This window comes from Rhinoraja longicauda, chromosome 16, assembly GCF_053455715.1.
Source record: "Rhinoraja longicauda isolate Sanriku21f chromosome 16, sRhiLon1.1, whole genome shotgun sequence".
Classification (NCBI taxonomy): Eukaryota; Metazoa; Chordata; class Chondrichthyes; order Rajiformes; family Arhynchobatidae; genus Rhinoraja; species Rhinoraja longicauda.
The window spans coordinates 1254387-1275190 of NC_135968.1; the positions used below are offsets into that span (position 1 = coordinate 1254387).

Here is a 20804-nt window from a genome sequence, read left to right on the forward strand (position 1 = left end):
GGGAGAGGGAGCTCCACACTGGGGGGGGGGGGGGGGGGAGAGGGAGCTCCACACTGGGGGGGGGGGAGAGAGAGCTCCACACTGGAGGGGGGAGAGGGAGCTCCACACTGGGGGAGGGGGAGCTCCACACTGGGGGGGGGAGAGGGAGCTCCACACTGGAAGGGGGAGAGGGAGCTCCACACTGGGGGGGGGGGGAGGGAGAGAACTCCACACAGGAGGGAGAGGGGGCTCCACACAGGAGGGGGGGGGGGGGAGAGAGAGCTCCACACAGGAGGGGGGGGGAGAGGGAGCTCCACACAGGAGGGGGGGGGAGAGAGAGCTCCACACTGGAGGGGGGGGGAGAGAACTCCACACAGGAGGGAGAGGGAGCTCCACACAGGAGGGGGGGGGGGAGAGACGGAGCTCCACACAGGAGGGGGGGAGAGAGGGAGCTCCACACTGGGGGGGGGGGGGGGAGAGGGAGCTCCACACAGGAGGGGGGGGAGAGAGGGAGCTCCACACTGGGGGGGGGGGGGGGGGGGGAGAGGGAGCTCCACACAGGAAGGGGGGGGGAGAGAGAGCTCCACACTGGGGGGGGGGGGGGGGGGAGAGGAGCTCCACACAGGAGAGGGGGGAGGGGGAGAGAGGGAGCTCAACACAGGAGAGGGGGGAGGGGGAGAGAGGGAGCTCAACACAGGAGAGGGGGGGGGGGGGAGAGGGAGCTCAACACAGGAGAGGGGGGAGGGGGAGCTCCCCAGATGTAGGAGGGAGAAGAGAAGCTGTACATGGGAGAGGGAGCTCTACAGATGCAGGAGTGAAGGAGAGGAGTGAGAGGGAGATACAGGAGAATGGGGAAGGGGGAGGGTGGGATTGTCACAAGGATCTGTCCAAACTTTCTAAACTGCCTGAAGTGAGATTCAAAGTTTTTCTGTTGTTTGGTTATCTCACTCGCATTGAAAATTAACTCCTAATCTAGGAATCCTGTGAACGTCCGGCTGTAACCTAATTCCTTTTATAATCTTGCCAATTTGCATCATTGCGTGGTGCATCAAAGCTTAGTCCAAATTGCAGGAATATTTGCAAGTTCCCTCTGGAACCATTCAACCAAAACATTCATGGGTGTCTGTATAAACTCATTTAGATCTTTTTCAAAACATCTGATCTTTGATCCCAACATTCCTAAGTCCTTTATAAAGTCTCCTTTATCATGACGGTTTGTAAATGTGCTTCCAAACTTTTTTCTACACTTTGTGAACTTTTTCCAAACTTTTAGGCCAACATCAGAAGTCTCACAACATCCAGAACTAGTTCGAAATGTTCTCCACAGTTTGCAAATTGATGGGACATAGGTTCCAAAAAACTCCTCCCACTTCCAAAACTTTGCAAACTTAGTTTAGTTTTTTTTGGTGTAGAGATACAGCGCGGAAACAGGCCCTTCGGCCCACTGAGTCCGTGCCGAGCAGCGATCCCCGTACATTAATGCTATCCTACACACACAAGGGACAATTTACATTTAGACCAAGCCAATTAACCTACACATCTTTGGAGTGTGGATGGAAACCAGAGCACCCGGAGAAAGCCCACGCAGCTCTCGGGGAGAACATGCAAACTCCGTACAGACAGCACCCGTAGTCAGAACGGAACCCGGGTCTCGGGTGCTGTGAGGCAACAACTCTACCGCTGTGCAACTTCTCGCAAAACTTTCGATTCATCCCCTCCAAATCTCCAACAATTCAAACCCACTCTAAACATTTTGAGAGATGGGGGATAGTCAATACACAATAGGTGCAGGAGGAGGCCATTCGGTCCTTTGAGCCAGCACCGCCATTCACCGTGATCATCCACAATCAGTACCCCGTTCCTGCCTTCTCCCCATATCCCTTGACTCCGCTATCATTAAGAGCTCTATCTAACTCTCTCTTGAGACCAAAACTGCACACAATACTCCAGGTGCGGTCTCACTAGGGCCCTGTACAACTGCAGAAGGACCTCTTTGCTCTTGTACTCAACTCCTCTTGTTATGAAGGCCAACATTCCATTAGCTTGCTTCACTGCCTGCTGTACCTGCATGCTTCCTTTCAGTGACACAGGCCCTTCAGACCAACTTGCCCATACCGACCAACATGCCCCCATCTACACTGGTCCTACCTGCCTGCTTTTTGCCCATATCCTTCTAAACTTATTCTATCCATGTACCTGTATAAATGAAGAGAATCTGGAGTGAATTTACAAACTTTGTATCAGTCATTATATTTGCAGATCATGCTTACTAATTTAAGAAAATAACTGCAGATGCTGCTACAAATCGAAGGTATTTATTCACAAAATGCTGGAGTAACTCAGCAGGTCAGGCAGCATCTCAGGAGAGAAGGAATGGGCGACGTTTCGGGTCGTGACCTTTCTTCACAAGAAGGGTCTCGACCCGAAACGTCACCCATTCCTTCTCTCCTGAGATGCTGCCTGACTAAGTTTACTAATTGAGGGGAGAATTCAGATCAAGGTTATGTATTTTGGAAGAAGTTTGGAGAAAGGTAATGGCAACTTTGACATACTTGGAAAGGGTTTAAATGTTTTGAAATATTTGGAATACATTTTCAAAGTGAGTTTATAAAGATTGGGAAAATATTGGAGGATGTTTACAAAGAGTTTGAAATTAACTTTCGGAAATTTTGGAGTGATTTTCTGGAGTTTGGAGGATGGTTCCGGTGAGTTTGGATTGGGTTTACAAAGTTTGGACGCAACCTGAAGTGAGTTAGCAGTTTGGACTGAGTCTTCAAAGTGTAAAAGCGAGTTTCAGTTCAATTTATTAGGTGCATTGAGAAGCTTTTTGTTACGTGCTAACCAGTCAGCAGAAAGACAATGCATGATTACAATCAATCCATTTACAGTGTATAGAGTTGAACACTGAAGGTATGAAGTAAGTTCTGAATTTACCAAGTTTACATAGTTGGAGAAAGAACTGGGATAAATGTATATGGATTAGTGTAAAATTGCAGTGTTTGGAATATGTTTAAGTTGAGTTTTAAAAGTTGGAAAGAGTTTGGTACAATTTATACATTTTGAAAATAATTTGGAGGGACTTTCTAAAGTTTGGAGTGAGTTTACAAAGCTTTGGAACACGGTGGCGCAGCGGTAGAGTTGCTGCCTTACAGCGAATGCAGCGCCAGAGACTCAGGTTCGATCCTGACTATGGGCGCCGTCTGTACGGAGTTTGAACGTTCTCCCTGTGACCTGCGTGGGTTTTCTCCAAGATCTTCGGTTTCCTCCCACACTCCAAAGATGTACAGGTATGTAGGTTAATTGGCTGGGTAAAATGTAAAAATTGTCCCTAGTGTATGTAGGATAGTGTTAATGTGCGGGGATCGCTGGGCGGCGCGGACTCGGTGGGCCGAAGGGCCTGTTTCCGCACTGTATCTCTAAATCTAAAAAAAAATTCTAAATTTGGAGTGTTTACAAAGATTGGGGGTGTGCAGGGCAAGTTTACAAAGCCTAACATGTTCCCAATGTTGGGGGAGTCCAGAACCAGGGGCCACAGTGTAAGAATAAGGGGTCGGCCATTTAGAACGGAGATAAGGAAAAACTTTTTCAGTCAGAGAGTTGTAAATCTGTGGAATTCACTGCCTCAAAAGGCAGTGGAGGCCAATTCTCTGAATGCATTCAAGAGAGAGCTGGATAGAGCTCTTAAGGATAGCGGAGTCAGGGGGTATGGGGAGAAGGCAGGAACGGGGTACTGATTGAGAATGATCAGCCATGATCACATTGAATGGTGGTGCTGGCTCGAAGGGCTGAATGGCCTCCTCCTGCACCTATTGTCTATAGTTTGGAGCATGTCTTAAGGCAGAAGTTAACTAAGTTTGGAGAGAATTTAGAGAGTTTATAAAATCTGGATGCAAAGTGTTGGTGGAACTCACCAGGTCAGGCAGCATCTCTGGAGAACATGGATCGGAGAATATGAAGAGATTTTCTGGGGAACATGGATTACTCCAGCACTTTGTGTCTTTTTGTCCAATTTGCCTTTGTTTGGCCCAGCTCCAAACAAAGGAGGGATAGATTTAATGGGGCCCGAGGTGTAACGTTTCAGCACAAAAGGTGGTGGTCCTGGAGGACATAGACGAGACAGGATTGGGAGCCAGATTACAAAACTGGAGCAAGTTTATAAAGCTGGTAACAAATTTACAATTACGTTTTGGACTAAATTGACTAATTGTGGGGAGAGTTCAGATCAAGGTTATGTATTTTGGAAGATGTTGGAACATTTTTAAAGTTTGGAGAAAAGGTAATGGCAACTTTGACAAACTTGGAAAAGGTTTAAATGTTTTGAAACATTTGGAATGAATTTTCAAAGTTAACAAAAAATTTGAAGTGAGTTTATAATGATTGGGAAAATATTGGAGTGAGTTTACAAAGTTTAAGAAACTGTAAATACAAGCACACCCCAACTTACGTAAGCATCACATTCCGTGAACTTTAATGCAAGTTAGATTTGATGTAAGTTTCATGGTGCTTTTATTGTCACACTAGACCAAGTGAACCCGTTGGGCCCAAACCTCTCCTGCATTGGTGAAGCACCCTCTCCTCCCCCCTTATCCTCTCTCCTCCCCCCCCCCATCTCCCTAGGAGATAGATTTAAACTTTAAAATGTGAATAACTTAAAAAATATAACACCGATTTCAATGAAACTTCTTCCATTAGCACCAAAGGGAGGACGGTGAGTAAGGTGGGCCTAATATTGTCACGCTATCGTGTACCGTTTTGGCTGTAGATCAGGAACAAACAAACAAACGAGAGTTTTAGTATATAGACGTGTGAAGTGCACACGCAGTGAAATTCTTTTCTTAAAAAAAGTCCAGTGGAGTATTGCCATACCTAATCACATCCTCGATTAGCAAATTACACATAGTCTACTGCATGCACGAGGAGCCATGCTTTAGTACTTATTTCAAAGTCCAGTCCATGTTCTAGTTGTTATGAGTGGCGTCCGATCCAGGCGAGCCCCAGGCTGCTGCGGGCCTCCAGCTGCGGCCTTCCTTGGACGTTCCTCTCTCGCCTGTCCACCTTTGTCCAGGACTCTTTGCAGTCTCCTTCGTTCTTCAGTGTTTGAATTACCGAAGCAGGCTGTGATGCACTCGGTCAGTACGCTCTCCACCGTACACTTGTCAGGGTTCAATTGAGTATTTGGCAACATGCTGAATTTCCTCAAAGTCAAGTCCTTCAGTACCAGTAACATCCTTGTGAACCTGCCCTGCACCCTCTCTCTAGCTTAATCACATACTTTCCATAGTATTGTTACAACCGCACGGTGGCGCAGCGGTAGAGTTGCTGCTTTGATCCTGACTACGGGCACCGTCTGTACGCAGTTTGTACGTTCTCCCCGTGACCTGCGTGGGTTTTCTCCGAGATCTTCGGTTTCCATCCATCACTCCAAAGACATACAGGTATGTAGGTTAATTGGCTGGGCAAATGTAAAAAATTGTCCCTAGTGGGTGTAGGATAGTGTTAGTGTGTGGGGATCGCTGGGCGGCGCAGACCCGATGGGCAGATGGGCCTGTTTCTGCACTGTATCTCTAAATCTAAAAAAAAACTTAGGACCAAGTCATCGAGTCGTACAGTGGGAAACAAGCCATTCTGCCCAACTTGCCCACACCGACCAGCATGCCCCATGTACTAGTCCCACCTGTTTGTGTTTGGCCCATATCCCTCTAAACCTACCCTGTCCATATACCTGTCTGTTTCTTAAACGTTGGGATAGTCCCTTCCTCAACTACCTCCTCTGGCAGCTTATTCAATACGCCCACCACCCTTTGTGAGAGAAAGTCACCCCTCAGATTCCCGTTAAATCTTTTCCTCTTCACCTTGAACCTATGTCCTCTGGTTCTCGATTTCCCAATCTGGGCAAGACTGTGTGTTTAATCGATCTATTCATCTCATGATTTTGAACACCTCTTTAAGATCACCCGTCATCCTCCAGCGCTCCATGGAGTGCCTGCTCAACCTCTCCCTATATCTCAGGACTTTGAGTCCTGGCAACGTCCTTATAAATCACTCTGTACCCTTCCCAGCTTGACAAAATCTTTCCTATAACATGGTGCCCAAAACAGAACACATTACTCTAAATGTGGCCTCACCGATGTCTTATATAACTGCAACATGATCTCCCAACCTCTATATTCAATACTCACAAGTGCAGCTTCATTACTCTCTCCACTAGTTTTGCCACATTCAGGGAACTATGTACTTGTACCTCCAAGTCTCCCTGTTCTAAGCAGTCCCAAGCGCCCCGTTATTCACTATGCAAGTCACAAGAGTAGAATTAGGCCATTCAGCCCATCGAGTTCACTCTGCCATTCAATCATGGCTGATTTTTGCCTCCTAATCCCATTTTCCTGCCTTCTCCCCATAATCCTTGACCCACGTTCTAATCAAGAATTTGTCTATCTCTGCCTTAAAAATATCTACTGACTTGGCCTCCACAGCCCTCTGTGGCAATGAGTTCCACAGATTAACTACCCTCTGACTAAAGGTCCCTCCTCACCTCCTTTCTACAAGAACGCCCTTTAATTCTGAGTCGATAAGCTCTGGTCCTAGACACTCCCACCAGTGGAAACATCCTTTCCACATTCACTCTATCTATGCCTTTCATTATTCTGTAAGTTTCAATGAGGTCCCCCCTCAACCTTCTAAACTCCAGCAAGTACAGGCCCAGTGCTGTCAAACACTCATCATGTGCAAACCCACTCATTCCTGGAATCATTCTTGTAAACCTCCCCTGGACCCTCTCCAGAGCCAGCACATCCTTCTCAGATATGGGGCCCAAATTTGCTCACAGTACGGCCTGACAAGCGCCTTGTAGAACCTCAGCTTCACGAGTCCTGCCCTTATTTAATCTCCCCAAAGTGTAACAATGCACACTTGTCCAAGTGGAATTCCATCGGTCTTTCAAAGTTGTTCTTGACAAATATCTTTCCATCACATAACCAATTCTGTTCACACATGCTGCCTGACTCGCTGAGTTACTCCAGCACTTTGTGTTTTGCTCGATTCCAGCATCTGCAGTTCCCTGAATCGCCACTATTTGTTATATTCATAAGATTTAGGAGCAGAATTAGGCCATTCGGCCCATCAAATCTACTCTGCCATTCAATCATGGCTGTTCTATCTTTCCATCTCAACCCCAATCTCCTGCCTTCTCCCCATAACCCCACATCCGTACAAATCACAAATCTATCAAATTCCGCCTTAAAAATATCCAATGACTAGGCCTGTGGCAATGAATTTCAGATTCACCACCTTCTGACTAAATAAATTCCTCATCTCCTTTCTAAAATGACGTCCTTTATTATCAAACTTACTAACCATAAAACATGCAAATCATTAATATAGATGACAAACTGCAGGAGACCCAGCACCAACCCGAGGTGACTCACCATAAGCCACCAGCCTGAAAAGCCCTACATGAACACCCATTGGCTTATCACCAAGCCAATTTTGAATCCAGTTTGCTCCCTCTGGATCCCGTACGATCTAACCTTCTGAACCCTACCAAGTTATTCAAAACCGAGCCTCCACTTCCCTGACCTGCAGCCACACCTTTTTCCTGCCATTATACGCTCTGCTGTTCCATCATTGCGCCATTCCTCACTGTCATAGGAGCAGTAGGCCATTCGGCCCATCGAGTCTACTCTTCCACTTAATCATGGCGAATCTATCTTCCCCTCTCAATTCCATTCTCCTGCCTTCTCCCCATAACCCCCGACACCCTTACTAATCAAGTATCTGACAATCTCCGCCTTAAAAATACCCAATGACTTGGTGTCCACTGCCATCTGTGGCAATGAACTCCACAGATTCACCACCCTCCAGCTAGAGATTGCTCCTCATCTCCTTTCTAAAGGTATGTCCTTTTATTCTGAGGCTGTGCCCTCTGGTCCTACTCTCCCACTAGTGAAAACATTACTTCTCCACAGCACATCATCAAACTGCTCCTTCCACACTTCATTGGCTTGTTGATAAACAATTACCTTGACATTAGCTCGATCGATGACTTAAATTCCCTTTGAGTGCTCCATCTACATTCTCGGTACTCGAGCGGCACAATGAAGTTGCTGCTTCACAGCGCCAGGGACCCGGGTTCGATCCTGACTACAGGTGCTCGTCGGTAGAGTTTCTATAGTTCTCCCTGTGAACTGCCTGGGTTTACTCCGGGATCTTCGGTTTCCTGCCACATTCCAAAGTACAGGTTTGTAGGTTAATTGGTTTGCCAAGTGTGTGTAGGAGTGTTAGTGTGCGAGGATCACTGATCGGCGTGGACTCGGTGGGCACTGTATCTCTAAACTAGATTTCTGGGGCATATTTTGGACCATCACGTTCTCCCGGCTGAGTCTGAAGATCAGACCTTCCAAACTCTGTTGGAGAGGCTCGAGCATCTAAATCCAGGGGTCGCCCAGTGGTTAGAGCCACTGCCTCACAGCTCCAGCGACCCGGGCTTGATCCTGACCTCCGGCACATTCAGTGTGTGTGTGTTTGTGAAGTTTGTACATTATCCTCATCAATGCCTGGGTCTCCTCTGGGTGCTCCAGTGTTCTCCTGCATCCCAAAGATATGCAGGTCGGTGGGTTGATCAGCTGAATCCCCCCCCCCCCCCCCTTCCAGTGTGTGGGTGAGGGACAGAGTTGACGGAAAAGTTCATGTTTTAGGAGCAGAATGAGGCCATGTGGCTCAAGTCTACTCCGCCATTCAATCGTGGCTGATCTATCCTTCCCACTCAACCCCATTCTCCTGCCTTCTCCCCATAATTCCTGACACCTATACAAATCAAGAACCTGCCAATATTCGCCTTAAAAATACACAATGACTTGGCCTCCACAGCCTTCTGTGGCAATGAATTCCACAGATTCACCACCGTCCGACTAATGTGGGAGCGAATATAATATGATCAGTTCAGGAACAGACTGACTGAGGCTGAGGAGAGGGTTAATCTCCCCCGTTAGACACAGGCAGCCTGGTGTTTGACTAACGGTAGGAGGCAGAGGAAGGAACCCCTCTAACAGGGGCGAGGTGTTGGTGTATTACCGGAGACAGACACAAAAAGCTGGAGTAACTCAGTGGGTCAGGCAGCATCTCTGGAGGGAAGGAATAGGTGACATTTTGGGTCGGGACCCGACTTCAGACTGAGAGTCAGCGGAGATAGAACCGAGAGATATGAAAAGGTACATAGAGCAAATAAATGAAAGTTATGCAAAAAAACACATCAAAGCCAGCAAGGATGATCAAGTAAAGGTGAAGCCCGCAATGGTCCAGTCTGAAGAAGGGTCTCGACCCGAAACGTCACCCATTCCTTCTGTCCCGAGATGCTGCCTGACCCGCTGAGTTACTCCAGCATTTTGTGTCTACCTTCGATTTAAACCAGCATCTGCAGTTTTGGTTCCTTTGGTCCATTGTTGGCTGTGGGGAAGGTGATAATGAGTAATACAAACAACAAATTTAGTACGGCGACTGGGGTGGGGCGGAGAGGGGATGCAAGGGTGGGGATATCTTCTCTCTCTCACTGTCTCCAGGTCTGTTTAACATCCCCAAATGTAATCCCCCCACCCCCCCTTTCATAACCTCAGAATTAAAGGACGTTCCTTTAGAAGGAGATGAGGAGGAATTTCTTTAGTCAGATGGTGGTGAATCTGTGGAATTCATTGCCGCAGAAGGCTGTGGAGGCCATCAATGGATATTTTTAAGGCAGAGATAGATAGATTCCTGATTAGTACGAGTGTCAGGGGTTTAGCGGGAGAAGGGGATTAGGAGGGAGAGATAGATCAGCCATGATTGAATGGCGGAGTAGACTTGATGGGCCGAATGGCCTAATTCTGACCCTATCACTTATGAACTTTCCCCTCATTCCTGAGGCACTGCGACGTTACAAGCCAAGAGACATCTGTAAAATTGACGGCAGATATATTCAACATAAAAATCTACAGTGCGGGTTAGAACAGGAAATAATATGGTACATCCATTGACACAACAGTTTAACCAGTGACAAGGCTAGCAAATGTTCTTTGCAGCTGAATTTGAGTGCTGCTGTAGATGCTGCTCAGCAACTGGTGCAGTTCCTTAATCTGATCAGCAGGCGTCTCCAGTCCTGGCCAATAGCTGTCACAATAGCACTGCAAAGGAAATAAGGCACTCTGTCTGCCCACCTGTGTTACACCACACCTCTCCCACGTACACCTCTCGTGCTGCACGCCTTCCTCCCTCCCACTCCCTCTCTGTGCCCCACCCGGCTCACCGCATTCTCGCCGACTCAATCTCCTCTGTCCAAGCCTTTGTTTATATTCCTCATTTTCTTTATGGCTTCCCTCCCTCCTGACTCAGTCCAGTTCTTTCCATATCCTCTCCATTCCTGTATCCCTCCCTCTCCTCAACCCCATCTCCCTTTCTCCATCTCCCTCTCTGCGTCTGTCTCCATCCTCATCTCTCACTCTCCAACCCCCCCCCCCCCCATCTCCTTTTCCATGTCCCCTTCTCTCTCTCTCTTCATCACTCCACCTCCCTCTCCCCATCTCCCTCTTACATCCCCCTATCTTCATCCCATCTCCCTTCCTCCTTCCCATTTCCCTCTCGTTCTCCTCCGGTATGCCTTCCTCTGTTGCCTTTCTCTGGCTCGGTGAATATGTGTGGCCCTCCCTGTTCACACTTTCCCCCCGAAACTCGGCTGAAATTCGACAATCACTAGCTTGATTAGAAGATTCTGTGTGAGTGAGACACTCGAGAGGAGGTGGAGTGATTGTAGAGAGAGGGAATGGGGGAGAGGAGTAAAGGAATGATGGTGGAAGAGAGGTGGGGATAATGGGAATTGGATAAAGAAGATAAACATTTATTGTGAAAGACTCAGAATCTGAGAATCTCGCTGATATGGAGGGGAAGTATATTTTTATGTGGCAGAGACTGTGGTATTCTTGTATGCATGGGTGACAGTATGTTATCCATGCATGTATGTGTGTGTGTGCAACTGTGGTATCAATGAGTTGTATGATTGTAGTGTACATTTGTATATGAGACTACAATGTCCCTGTTTGGAGCAATGTGCACATGTGTACACATATGTAAATAAAGATGGTTGTTCTATATATTTACTTTTTACTTTAGAGATACAGCGCGGAACAGGCCCTTGAGCCCATCAATTCCGCGCCAAGCGGTGATCACCCCGTACACTAGCACTCTCTTACACTCTAGGGACAATAGTGTGGAAGGAAACCGGAGCACCCGGAGAAAACCCACGCGGTCAAAGGATGAACGTACAAACTCTGTACAGACAGCACCCATAGTCTGGATCGAACCCAGGGCTCTAGCTCTGTGAGGCAGCAGCTCAACCGCTGCACCGCCCGCCCTTTCTTTGTGTTCAATTGTCAGTCCAGTGTAAGTATATATTTGTTATGTCCCTGTACGCATTTAAATTGGTTTCAAGATACAGCATGGAAACAGGCCCTTTGGAATGCACTCCCTATACACTCAGCGCAATTTAGAGGCCAATTAACCTACAAGTCAGCATCTCTGGGATGTGGGGGGAAAGCGGAGCACCCAGAGGATAACCACATGGCCACAGGGAGACGACACTCAAGGTCAGGATTGAACCTCGGTCTCACACACTTTGAGGCAGCGGCTCTACCCGCTGCACCACCGCCTGCCACCCACTGTGCTGGTGTTGGTTGATGCTTGTTTTGGGAAATGGTTCAGGGTGTGTATACATGTTGGTGGAGAGGTCTGTATGGGGTACTGAGTGAGAGTGTGTGTAGACATGAATCCATGATGTGCGTGTACCTCTCTCTCTCTCTCAACCTCCCTCCCCTCCATTTCTCACACTGCCTGATGCAACCCTCTCCCTCCCTCCTCCATCAGCGAGAGGCCTCTCAGATTCTGAGTTTCACAATAAATTTTATCTTCTTTATCCAATTACCATAATCCCCACCTCTCTTCCTCCATCGTTCCTGTACTTCTCTCCCCCACTCCCTCTCTACAATCACTCCACCTCCTCCCTCGTTTTCATACTATCTCTGTAGTCTACCCTTTCTACCCTCTGTATTCTACCCTTTCTCCAACTCTGTTTTAATCCTCTTCCACAACTTTCCCTCCTCCTTTTCCCCCCTCTCTCACCTCCACATCCATAATTTCCTACCTCAATTATTCCGCCCATTTCTCACATGCCACCCAGTCACTGCTGTCATCCCGCACTTCCTCCATCTCTCTCTATCTCTCTGCCCCGTCTCTGTCCCCGCTCGCCACTGCCCCTCTCTCTAACTCAGTCCTTGTCTCCACCTCCCCCCAACATTCACATCCCAATTTCTACCCTCTCTCTCTCTTTCACATTTTTTCTATCGCTGCCTCACCTGCATTCTTCCTTATAATCTTCCCATGTATCCTGCTACGATCACCTTTCTTCCCTCTACCATTTCCCATCTAATGGTAATACCTGGGAAGGAGGGAGCAAATGAAGTGGGCTAAGAAACGTGAAATGTGGGGGTAGGGAATAGGGGAAAGGAGATGAGGGGGTTGGAGGTAGGAAGGATAAGAGGTGGGGTGTAAAAGAGAAGGGGTGGGGTGGAGAGTAAGAGGAAGGAGTGTGGTGTAGAAGGGATAGGTGGTGTGGAAGGGGTAGGCAGAAGGGGAGGGGGCAGGACGGGTAAAGGAGGGAGGCTGTGGGAGCGAAGGAGAGATAGGAGTGGGAAAGGGAAGAGAGAGGGGGAGCGGATGTGAGGGGAGAGGTGGGGGTTAGGAGGGTTGGTGGGGTCTAGGGCTCTGAGGGGGAGGGTTGTGAGGGGGGAGGGGTGAAGAGGGGGGGATGCAGTAGAGATGGGAGTGTTCCTTGTCTCTCAGAGCCTCCCAGGCCTGCCCTCCTCTCCCAGAGTCCCTTCCCTTCCCTGAAGTCACAGCTCCATCTCTACCCTGGCCATGTCTCTCCCCCACCCTGCTAAGTTCCTGCCTCAGAGTCGCTCTCCCCTCCTCCTGCATCACCAGCTCCCAGGCCCCACCCACTCCCCTCTAAAACCCCGCCCACAATTAGTGCACTGGCCCCGCCCATTCCAACTGATGCCCCGCCCACTGTGTCCATGGTCCCGCCCAACATGTCAGTCACCCCACCCGCTCCCACTGATGCCCCGCCCACTGTCTCCATGGCCCCGCCCAACGTGTCAGTCACCCCGCCCACTCCCACGGATTCCCCACCCACTATGTCCATGGTCCCGCCCAATGTGTCAGTCACCCCGCCCACTCCCACTGATGCCCCGCCCACTGAGTCCATGATCCTGCCCACCTCCAATGCCCCGCCCACACTTACTGATGCCCCGCCCATCTCCTCTGTTGCCCCATCCCCCTCCATTGCCCAAGCCTCCACTGTCATTCCGTCCACCTCCATTACTCCACCCACCCCTTCTGCTGCCCAGGCCCTGCCCTCCTCTATTGCCCTGCCCACAATAATTTCTCCTCCCTCATCCATTGCCCTGCCCTCCTCAGTTGCTCTGCCCCCCACTGTTGCTCTGCCCTCCTCAGTTGCCCTGCCCTCCTCAGTTCCTCTGCCCCCCACTGTTGCCCTGCCCACTTCAGTTGCTCTTTCCCCCACTGCTGCTCTGCCCCCCACTATTGCCCTTCCCTCCTCAGTTGCTCTACCTATCTCAGTTGCCCTTCCCCCCACTATTGCCCTTCCCTCCTCAGTTGCTCTACCTATCTCAGTTGCCCTTCCCCCCACTGTTGCCCTGCCCCCCTCAGTTGCTCTGCCCCCCACTGTGGCCCTGCCCTCCTCAGTTGCTCTGCCCCCCACTGCTGCTCTGCCCCCCACTGTTGCCCTGCCCTCCTCCATTGCATCACCAACTACATTCATTGCCCCACTCACTGTCAGTCTGCCCTCCCCTGTTGCCTCGCTCACCAGCCCTGCCACCCAAGCCCCGCCCAGCGCCAGGGCCCCGTCCAGCTGCCCCCAGCCCCCAGGCCTGAGCCCCCGGTGCCAGGCTTGGGCTCTCCGCCTGCGGGCCTTTGCCCTGGGGCCCGGTGCCAGTGGCGTGGGTGTCTGGAAGCTGTAGGCCAGGCAGTCCTCGACCTCTTGGCTGTGCCCGTGGTCCTGGGACGGCCTGAGAGACAGATCAAGGGGTTCCAGCTCGGCCAGGCCCAGCCAGGCGTGGGGCCCCGGGCCCTCGGGCAGGAAGGAGGCGAGCCAGGCCTGCAGGCTGAGAGATGGGGCAGTGGGGGCCGGCAGCCTGGGTCCGGGCTCGTCCCCCCTGCTGGGGCCCGAAGCCCCCTGGGCGGGCGGGCTCTCCCCCGCAGACCCCCCGCATATCCCGTTCCGCTGGTCTCGGTGGTGTCGCTCCAGGTGGTACTTGAGGGAACCCGACTGCGTGCCGGCGTAGGCACAGTGAGGGCACTTGTAGGGACGCTCGCCTGTGGGGGAGGTAGGGGGTGGGGGCAGAGGTAGAGGAATGGGGGCAGAGAGAGAAAGAGAGAGGGGTGGGGGCAGAGGGAAGGAGTGGTGGGCAGAGGGAGGGCAGGATGAGGATAGAGGAATAGAGGGAGGGGGTGGAGGCATGGGGAGGGAGAGGGAAATTGGGGTAGAAGGAAGGAGTGGGGGTGGTGGGGAACAGAGGGAGGAGGATGACGGGGATGGGGATAGAGGGAGGAAGAGGGGAATAGTTAGAGGGAGGAAGAGGGGAATAGTTAGAGGGAGAAGGGGATAGAGGGAGGGAAACGGGGTGGGGTAGAGGAAGGGAAGGGGGATGGGGACAAAGGGAGGGGGAAGAAGGAGGGAGCGAGGGGAGAGTGAGGGACAGAGATGGGGATAGAGGGAGTTAGGGAGACATGTGGCAGAGGGTGAGGGAGGGGCATAAGAGAGAAGTGAGAAGGGGAAGAGTGGGAAGGAAATCATAGACAGTGGGGGGGTGGTTATAGGGAGACAACAGAAAAATGAAGGGGAAAAGAAGGTGGTGGATGGAGACAGGTGATAGAAGTGGTGGTGAGGATGCCGTGAGTAGTGGGAGGATGCAAAATAAAGTAAAAGTAGAGAGGGGAAGTGTGGGAGGAGCAGAAGAGGGAAGATGGAGAGAAAGCAAGGGAAGGGGGCAGAGGTGCAAGAGGAGCAAAGTTGGAAGAGACAAAGGCGAGGAAGAGGAGAGTAAGGAGCGATGGAGGGAGAGAAGGTCAAGGAGGTGGTGAGAGAGGGATGGGAGAAATGGAAGGATGCCAGGGGTGAGAGGAGAGTGGTGGAGTGTGCCCATGAGAGTGAAGGATATGATGGATTGGGGAGGGGATGGGGGAGACACAGATGAAAAACGTGAATCTTTCGATGTCTGGGTGGGATTTTCCCGACAAAAGGCGGCCATTCCGCCAGGTGTCCCCCCACCCCCTCTCCCAGACCCGGTGGACATACACATAGGGAACGGGCACCCTCTCTTTGGGCTGGGTCTTTGTCTGGTCTCTCCCCAACTCTTCTCCCCCCTACTCTCCGCTCTCAATGCTCCATGGTTCTTCCCCTCTACCACCTCTCTGCCATCCTCCCCTCATCTCCCACCCTCTCGATCCCCCCAAACCTTTTCTACCAAAACTTTCTCCCCCTCTCCCCAACCCCTCCCTTTCCTCTCCTCGATCCCCACCATCCTCTCCTCCACACTCCCTTCTCCCCTACACCATCTCTCCCCTCCCTTTCCTCTCCTTCCCACTCAACCTACGCACACTCCCCTTCCCTTCACTCCCTCCACCTTTACACCCCCTCTTCCCGTGTGTGTCACCCACTTTCTCTTACCTCTCTAATGCCCTCCCCCCCCTCCTCTCTTCCTCCCCCCTCATCTCTCTAATCCATTCTCCCTCCCTTAGACTAGATACAGCCTGGAAACAGGCCCTTCGGCCCATCGAGTCCATGCCGACCAACAATCACCATGTATATTAAAACTATCCTACATACTAGGGACAATTTATGTTTACTGAAGCCAATTAGCCTGAAAACCTGTATGTCTTTGGGATGAAACCAGAGCACCCAAAGAAAACCCACACGGTCACAGGGAGAACGTACAAACTCGGTACGGACAGCACCCGTAGTCAGCATCAAACCCGGGTCTCTGGCGCCGTGAAGCAGCAACTCTACCGCTACACCACCATGCCACCCCTCACCCTGTCTGTCTCTCTCCCTCCATTTCTCCTTCTTCCTCACCGCTTACCTTCTGCCCTCTCTCCCTCCCCTGCCTGCGCTGTGGGCAGGGGTCTTTGAGGGTGACAGTGGGCAGTCTGGAGGGATTCTGGATCACCCAGCCCTTCTACCCACCCTTGCCCTCCCCAGCCCCGTTGGTCATGATGCCCACGGGCAGCCCTGCAGCCTGTGCGGAGGAGCAAAGTGGGGGGTGGGCACCCTGCCCCTCAACCTACCTGTGTGCACCCGAAGGTGGACCTTCAAGTGGTGGGAGGAGCGGAAGGTCTTGCCGCAGTAGGGGCACTCCCTGGTGGCCAGTCCACGGGAACGATCGTCATCCAGACGCAGCTCGGCGTCCCCTGGGGAGGGGAGACAAAACGACAGGCGTGAGTGTGGCAGAGAGCGAGAGAGAGAGAGCAAGGAAAGAAAGCAAGAGCGGGACAGAGAGAGACAGAGACAGAAAATTAGACAGAAAGGGGATAAAAGAAATTGGCTGAGAAAGAGAGGGGCAGAGAGAGAACGAAAGAGACACAGGGAGAGAGAGAAAGAAAAACTGAAGAAGATAAAAAGTACAGAGAGAAAGAGAAAGGTAAACAGAGAGAGAGAGGGAGACAGAAAGAGAGAGAAAGCAAGCAAACGGAGATGAAGATAAAAGAGAAATGGACAGAAAGAGACGGAGACGGAGAGAGAAAAGCAGGGGAGAGAGTCTGGCAGACAGTCAGAGGCAGATGGGGAGAGAGAGTGAGAGAGAGACAGGGAGAGAGATGCAGGAGAGAGGGAAATAGAGAGATGGAAAGAGACGTGATGTGCAGGAACCAACAGCAGATGCTGGTTTACACCAAAGAGAGACATAATATGCTGGAGTAACTTAAGCAGGACAGACACATCTCTGGAGAGAAGGAATGGGTGACGTTTTAGGTCGAGACCCTTCTTCTTCAGAGAGGTAAACACAGTGGGAGAATCAGAGAGAGATAAACGGGAAGGTAGGACAGATATCGGTAAAAAACACACACATAAATAGTCCTTCTCTGTCTGCTTAGTTTATTTAGACTTTAGAGATACAGCGCGGAAACAGGCCCTTCAGCCCACCAAGTCCGCGCCGACCAGCGATCTCCCCATACACCAGCACTATCCTAAACATTAGGGACAATTTAGAATTTTTACCGAAGCCAATTAACCTACATACCCGCATGTCTTTGGAGTGTAGGAGGAAACCGGAGCACCCAGAGAAATCCCATGCAGTCATGGGGAGAACTTGTGAACTCCGTACAAACAGCACCTGCAGTCAGGATTGAATCCGGGTCTCTGGCGCAATGAGGCAGCAACTCTCCTGCTGCGGCACAAAGCCTCCCTCTTCCTCCTTTGTTTCTTCTTCCTTCTCTCTCTCTTTTCTGTGTCTGCTCTTGCTCACTATCTGTCATTTCTCCCTCCAACTGTCTTTTCTGTCCCTGTGACTGCTCTCCCTCCGTCAATTCTACCTGTCTGTTTCTCCCTCCCACCCTCTCTGTCCCATCTGTTCTCCCTCCCCATCTTCTGGTCTCGCTCCGTCCTTTTTTTTGTCCTCTTTCTCTTCTTTGTCCTTCCCTGTCCGTTCTATCCCTGTTTTGACTCTGTCCCTTTCCATCTGCACTACATCCCCCCCCCCCCCTCTCCGTCTCTCTCTCTCTCTCTCCCTCCCCCTTATGTCTCTTCACTTAAATCAGTAGGATCCTGTCACCCATCTGCCTTACCTTGGGGTGTAGATGGGAGGCCAATGGCCTCTCCTTGTCCACCTCCAGGCAGCCCCAGGGAGGAGGTGATGTGAGTGTGGGGCCCGTGAGTGGCCGGGGAGTCCCTCCTGCGCTCTCCGCTGTCGCCGTCCACCGGCCCCTTCTTGCGGTGGACCCTGGAGTGGACAGCCACCTGCTGGTAGGTTCTGAAGGCCCGGCCACAGTCGGGGCACTGGGCGTTCTTCTCGCCGGCTCCGTCTGCAGCAGCCGGCCCACACTGCTGCCTGCCGCTCCGGCCCTGTCTCGCCCGTGACAGCTCGGCGCCCAGGCCCACCGACACCAGCTCCCAGGGGCCGGGCCTGCCCACCGTGGCCTCTCCCGCCCTGGCAGCTGCGGCTCGTAGCCGGGCCAGGCAGCCTCCGCCTGGGTAGGCCTGGGCCCCGGGGCCGTTGGCACGGCTGGGGTTCAAAGATGCCTGATCGAGGGCCCGGGGCCTGTCGTGGAGCCGGCTCGCTGCTGCCGCCGGCTTGCCCAGGTGCACCTTCATGTGGTTCTTGAGGAACCAGGCCTCCTTGAAGCGGCGCCCGCACAGCCCACAGCCGTGCTCGAAGGAGTTCTTGTGCTTCCGCATGTGGCCCTTGAGGAACCAGGAACGAGTGAAGGCCTGCCCGCACACGGGGCAGAGGTAGGAGGAGGGGGCAGGCTGCGGGGCATCAGCCTGAGGCGGGGGGCAGTGGGCCTTCTGGGCGTGCTCGGCCAGGCTGTGCTGCAGAGCGCTGGCAAAGGGGCACAGGCCACACTTATAGGGCCGGTGCAGGATGGCAGAGTGGCGTTCCAGCTCGGCTGCCTTGCGGAAACGCCCCTTGCAGGAGGAGCAGCGGAAGGTGGGCGGGCTGGACCGCTCCGGACCCTCCCCCTGCCCCCGGGCGGTACGGCACGGCAACCCCCGCTGCACCGCCATCTCCTCCAGCTCCAGGAGCAGTCGGCTCTCACCGGCCGGCCCCTGACTCTCCCCACCTCTGGGGCCCCCCTGGCTCTCCCCACCCCTGGGGCCCCCCTGGCTCTCCCCACCCCTGGGGCCCCCCTGGCTCTCCCCGGCCGGCCCGTGGCTCTCCCCACCTCTGGGGGGCTCCTGGCTCTCCCCACCCCTGGGGGGGCCCTGGCTCTCCCTGCCCCTGGGGGCCCCCTGGCTCTTCCCACCTCTGGGGGGCCCCTGGCTCTCCCCGGCTGGTCCCTGGCTTTCCCCGCCCCTGGGGGCCTCCTGGCTCTCCCCACCTCTGGGGGGCTCCTGGCTATCCCCTCCCCCAGGGGGCCTTTGACTCTCCCCTCCTCCAGCTACCCTGTGACCCTCCTCTCTCCCAACCAGTCTATGATCCTCCCTTTCTCTGGGGACCCCGATGCTCCTCTCTCTCCCAGGGGGCTCCTCTCTCCTGGGGATCCCATACCCTTCCCCCCCTTCTGGGGGCCCTTGTGTCTCGGGTTCCCCGACCAGCCCACAGCCTTCCCTTCCCCCTGGGGGCCTGTGACCCTCGTCTTCCCTGACTTGCCTATAACGCTGCTCTCCCCCTGAGGGTCCGTCCCGCTCCCCTCCCCCCAGCGACCCACAGTCCTCCCCTGCCCCTGGGGGCCAGTGGGTCTCCCCTCCCCCGACCGGCCCATGCTCCTCTCCTCCCCCTGGGGGCCCGTGCCCCTCCCCTCCCCCGACTGCCATGTGGGTGCGGAGGTGAGTCTTCGTGCTGCCCCTGTGGGCTGCCCGCCCCTCGCCCATGTGGACGCGGAGGTGAAGGGAGAGGATGCTGTTGAATCGGAAGCGCTTGCCGCAGATGGGGCAGGGGTATCTAGGGGCCTGCACGGCCCCTCCACTGACCCCGTCAGTACGGGGGCTTCCTCCGGCACGGTTGAAGAAGCGCTGCAGGTCCAGGTCGCGGTACGCCAGCTCAGAAACGACCGCGGAGCTCAGGACAACTCCCTCAGGAGTTTCCCCGGCTCTGAGCTCCTGCCCGGACACCTCCCGGCATCCGAGAGACCCAGGGCTGAGCGTGGGAGCATCGCCGTAAGAAACTTCCATGTCCTGAAAGGGAGGGATGCGGAATTAGTGAACGGTGAAGCTCCCTCTGCACTGTCCCGTCCCTTCACACACACTCCCAGGGACAGACACAGGGTGAAGCTCCCTCCCTCCCTCCCTCCCTCCCTCCGCACCGTCCCGTCCCTTCACACACAATCCCAGGGACAGGGTCAGACACAGGGTGAAGCTCCCCCTCCACACACTCCCAGTGTGAGTGAATGAGCTGGGTCTGGGCAGCAGGGAATACTTCTAAGCTTGTTAGCCGTTTGCTTAAAAGTAGAATTGTGAGGTCCTGAGACTTCCAATGTGCAGACAGTGGAGAGGCCTTCTCTTAATAAGCATTTCACCCCAGAACACAGGACCAGGAGTACACCACTGGACCCTTTAAAGCTTACACGGATGAAGGGGGACCTCATTGAAAATAACCGAAGAGTGAAAGGCCTGGATAGAGTGGATGTGGAGAGGATGTTTCCACAAGTGGGACCAGTGGGCACAGCCTCAGCATAAAAGGGTGCATCTTTACAAAGGAGATGAGGAGGGATTTCTTTAGTCAGAGGGTGGTGAATCTGTGGAATTCATTGCCACAGACGGCTGTGGACATTGTCAATGGATATTTTTAAGGCGGAGATTGACAGATTCTTAATTAGTGAGGGTGTTAGGGGTTATGGGGAGAAGGCAGGAGAATGGGGTTTAGAGGGAAAGGTAGATCAGCCATGACTGAATGGCGGAGTAGATTGATGGGCGGAATGGCTTAAATCTGCTCCTATCACTTGTGAACGTATGAAAGCTGTGACCCCCATTCATCATATCCACAGCCAAGCCTCCAGCACAAAACCACAGACACCCTCTCCTTGGAATGGCCTCAACATGTGAAGATCTAGCTCATTTAATACCTATTTAAGAA

At 52.7% G+C, this 20804-nt stretch overlaps 1 protein-coding gene across 1 annotated transcript in view; it reads right to left on the bottom strand.

The window, feature by feature from the left end:
* Nucleotides 1-18845, bottom strand: part of LOC144601061 (zinc finger protein 536-like) — a 30966-nt gene extending 12121 nt beyond the window's left edge. The window contains 2 exon segments of the mRNA XM_078412991.1: nucleotides 16363-16485; nucleotides 17857-18845. Coding sequence (XP_078269117.1) covers nucleotides 16363-16485; nucleotides 17857-18796 — 1063 coding nt within the window. The 5' untranslated portion in view covers nucleotides 18797-18845.
* Nucleotides 18846-20804: the final 1959 nt, after the last annotated feature.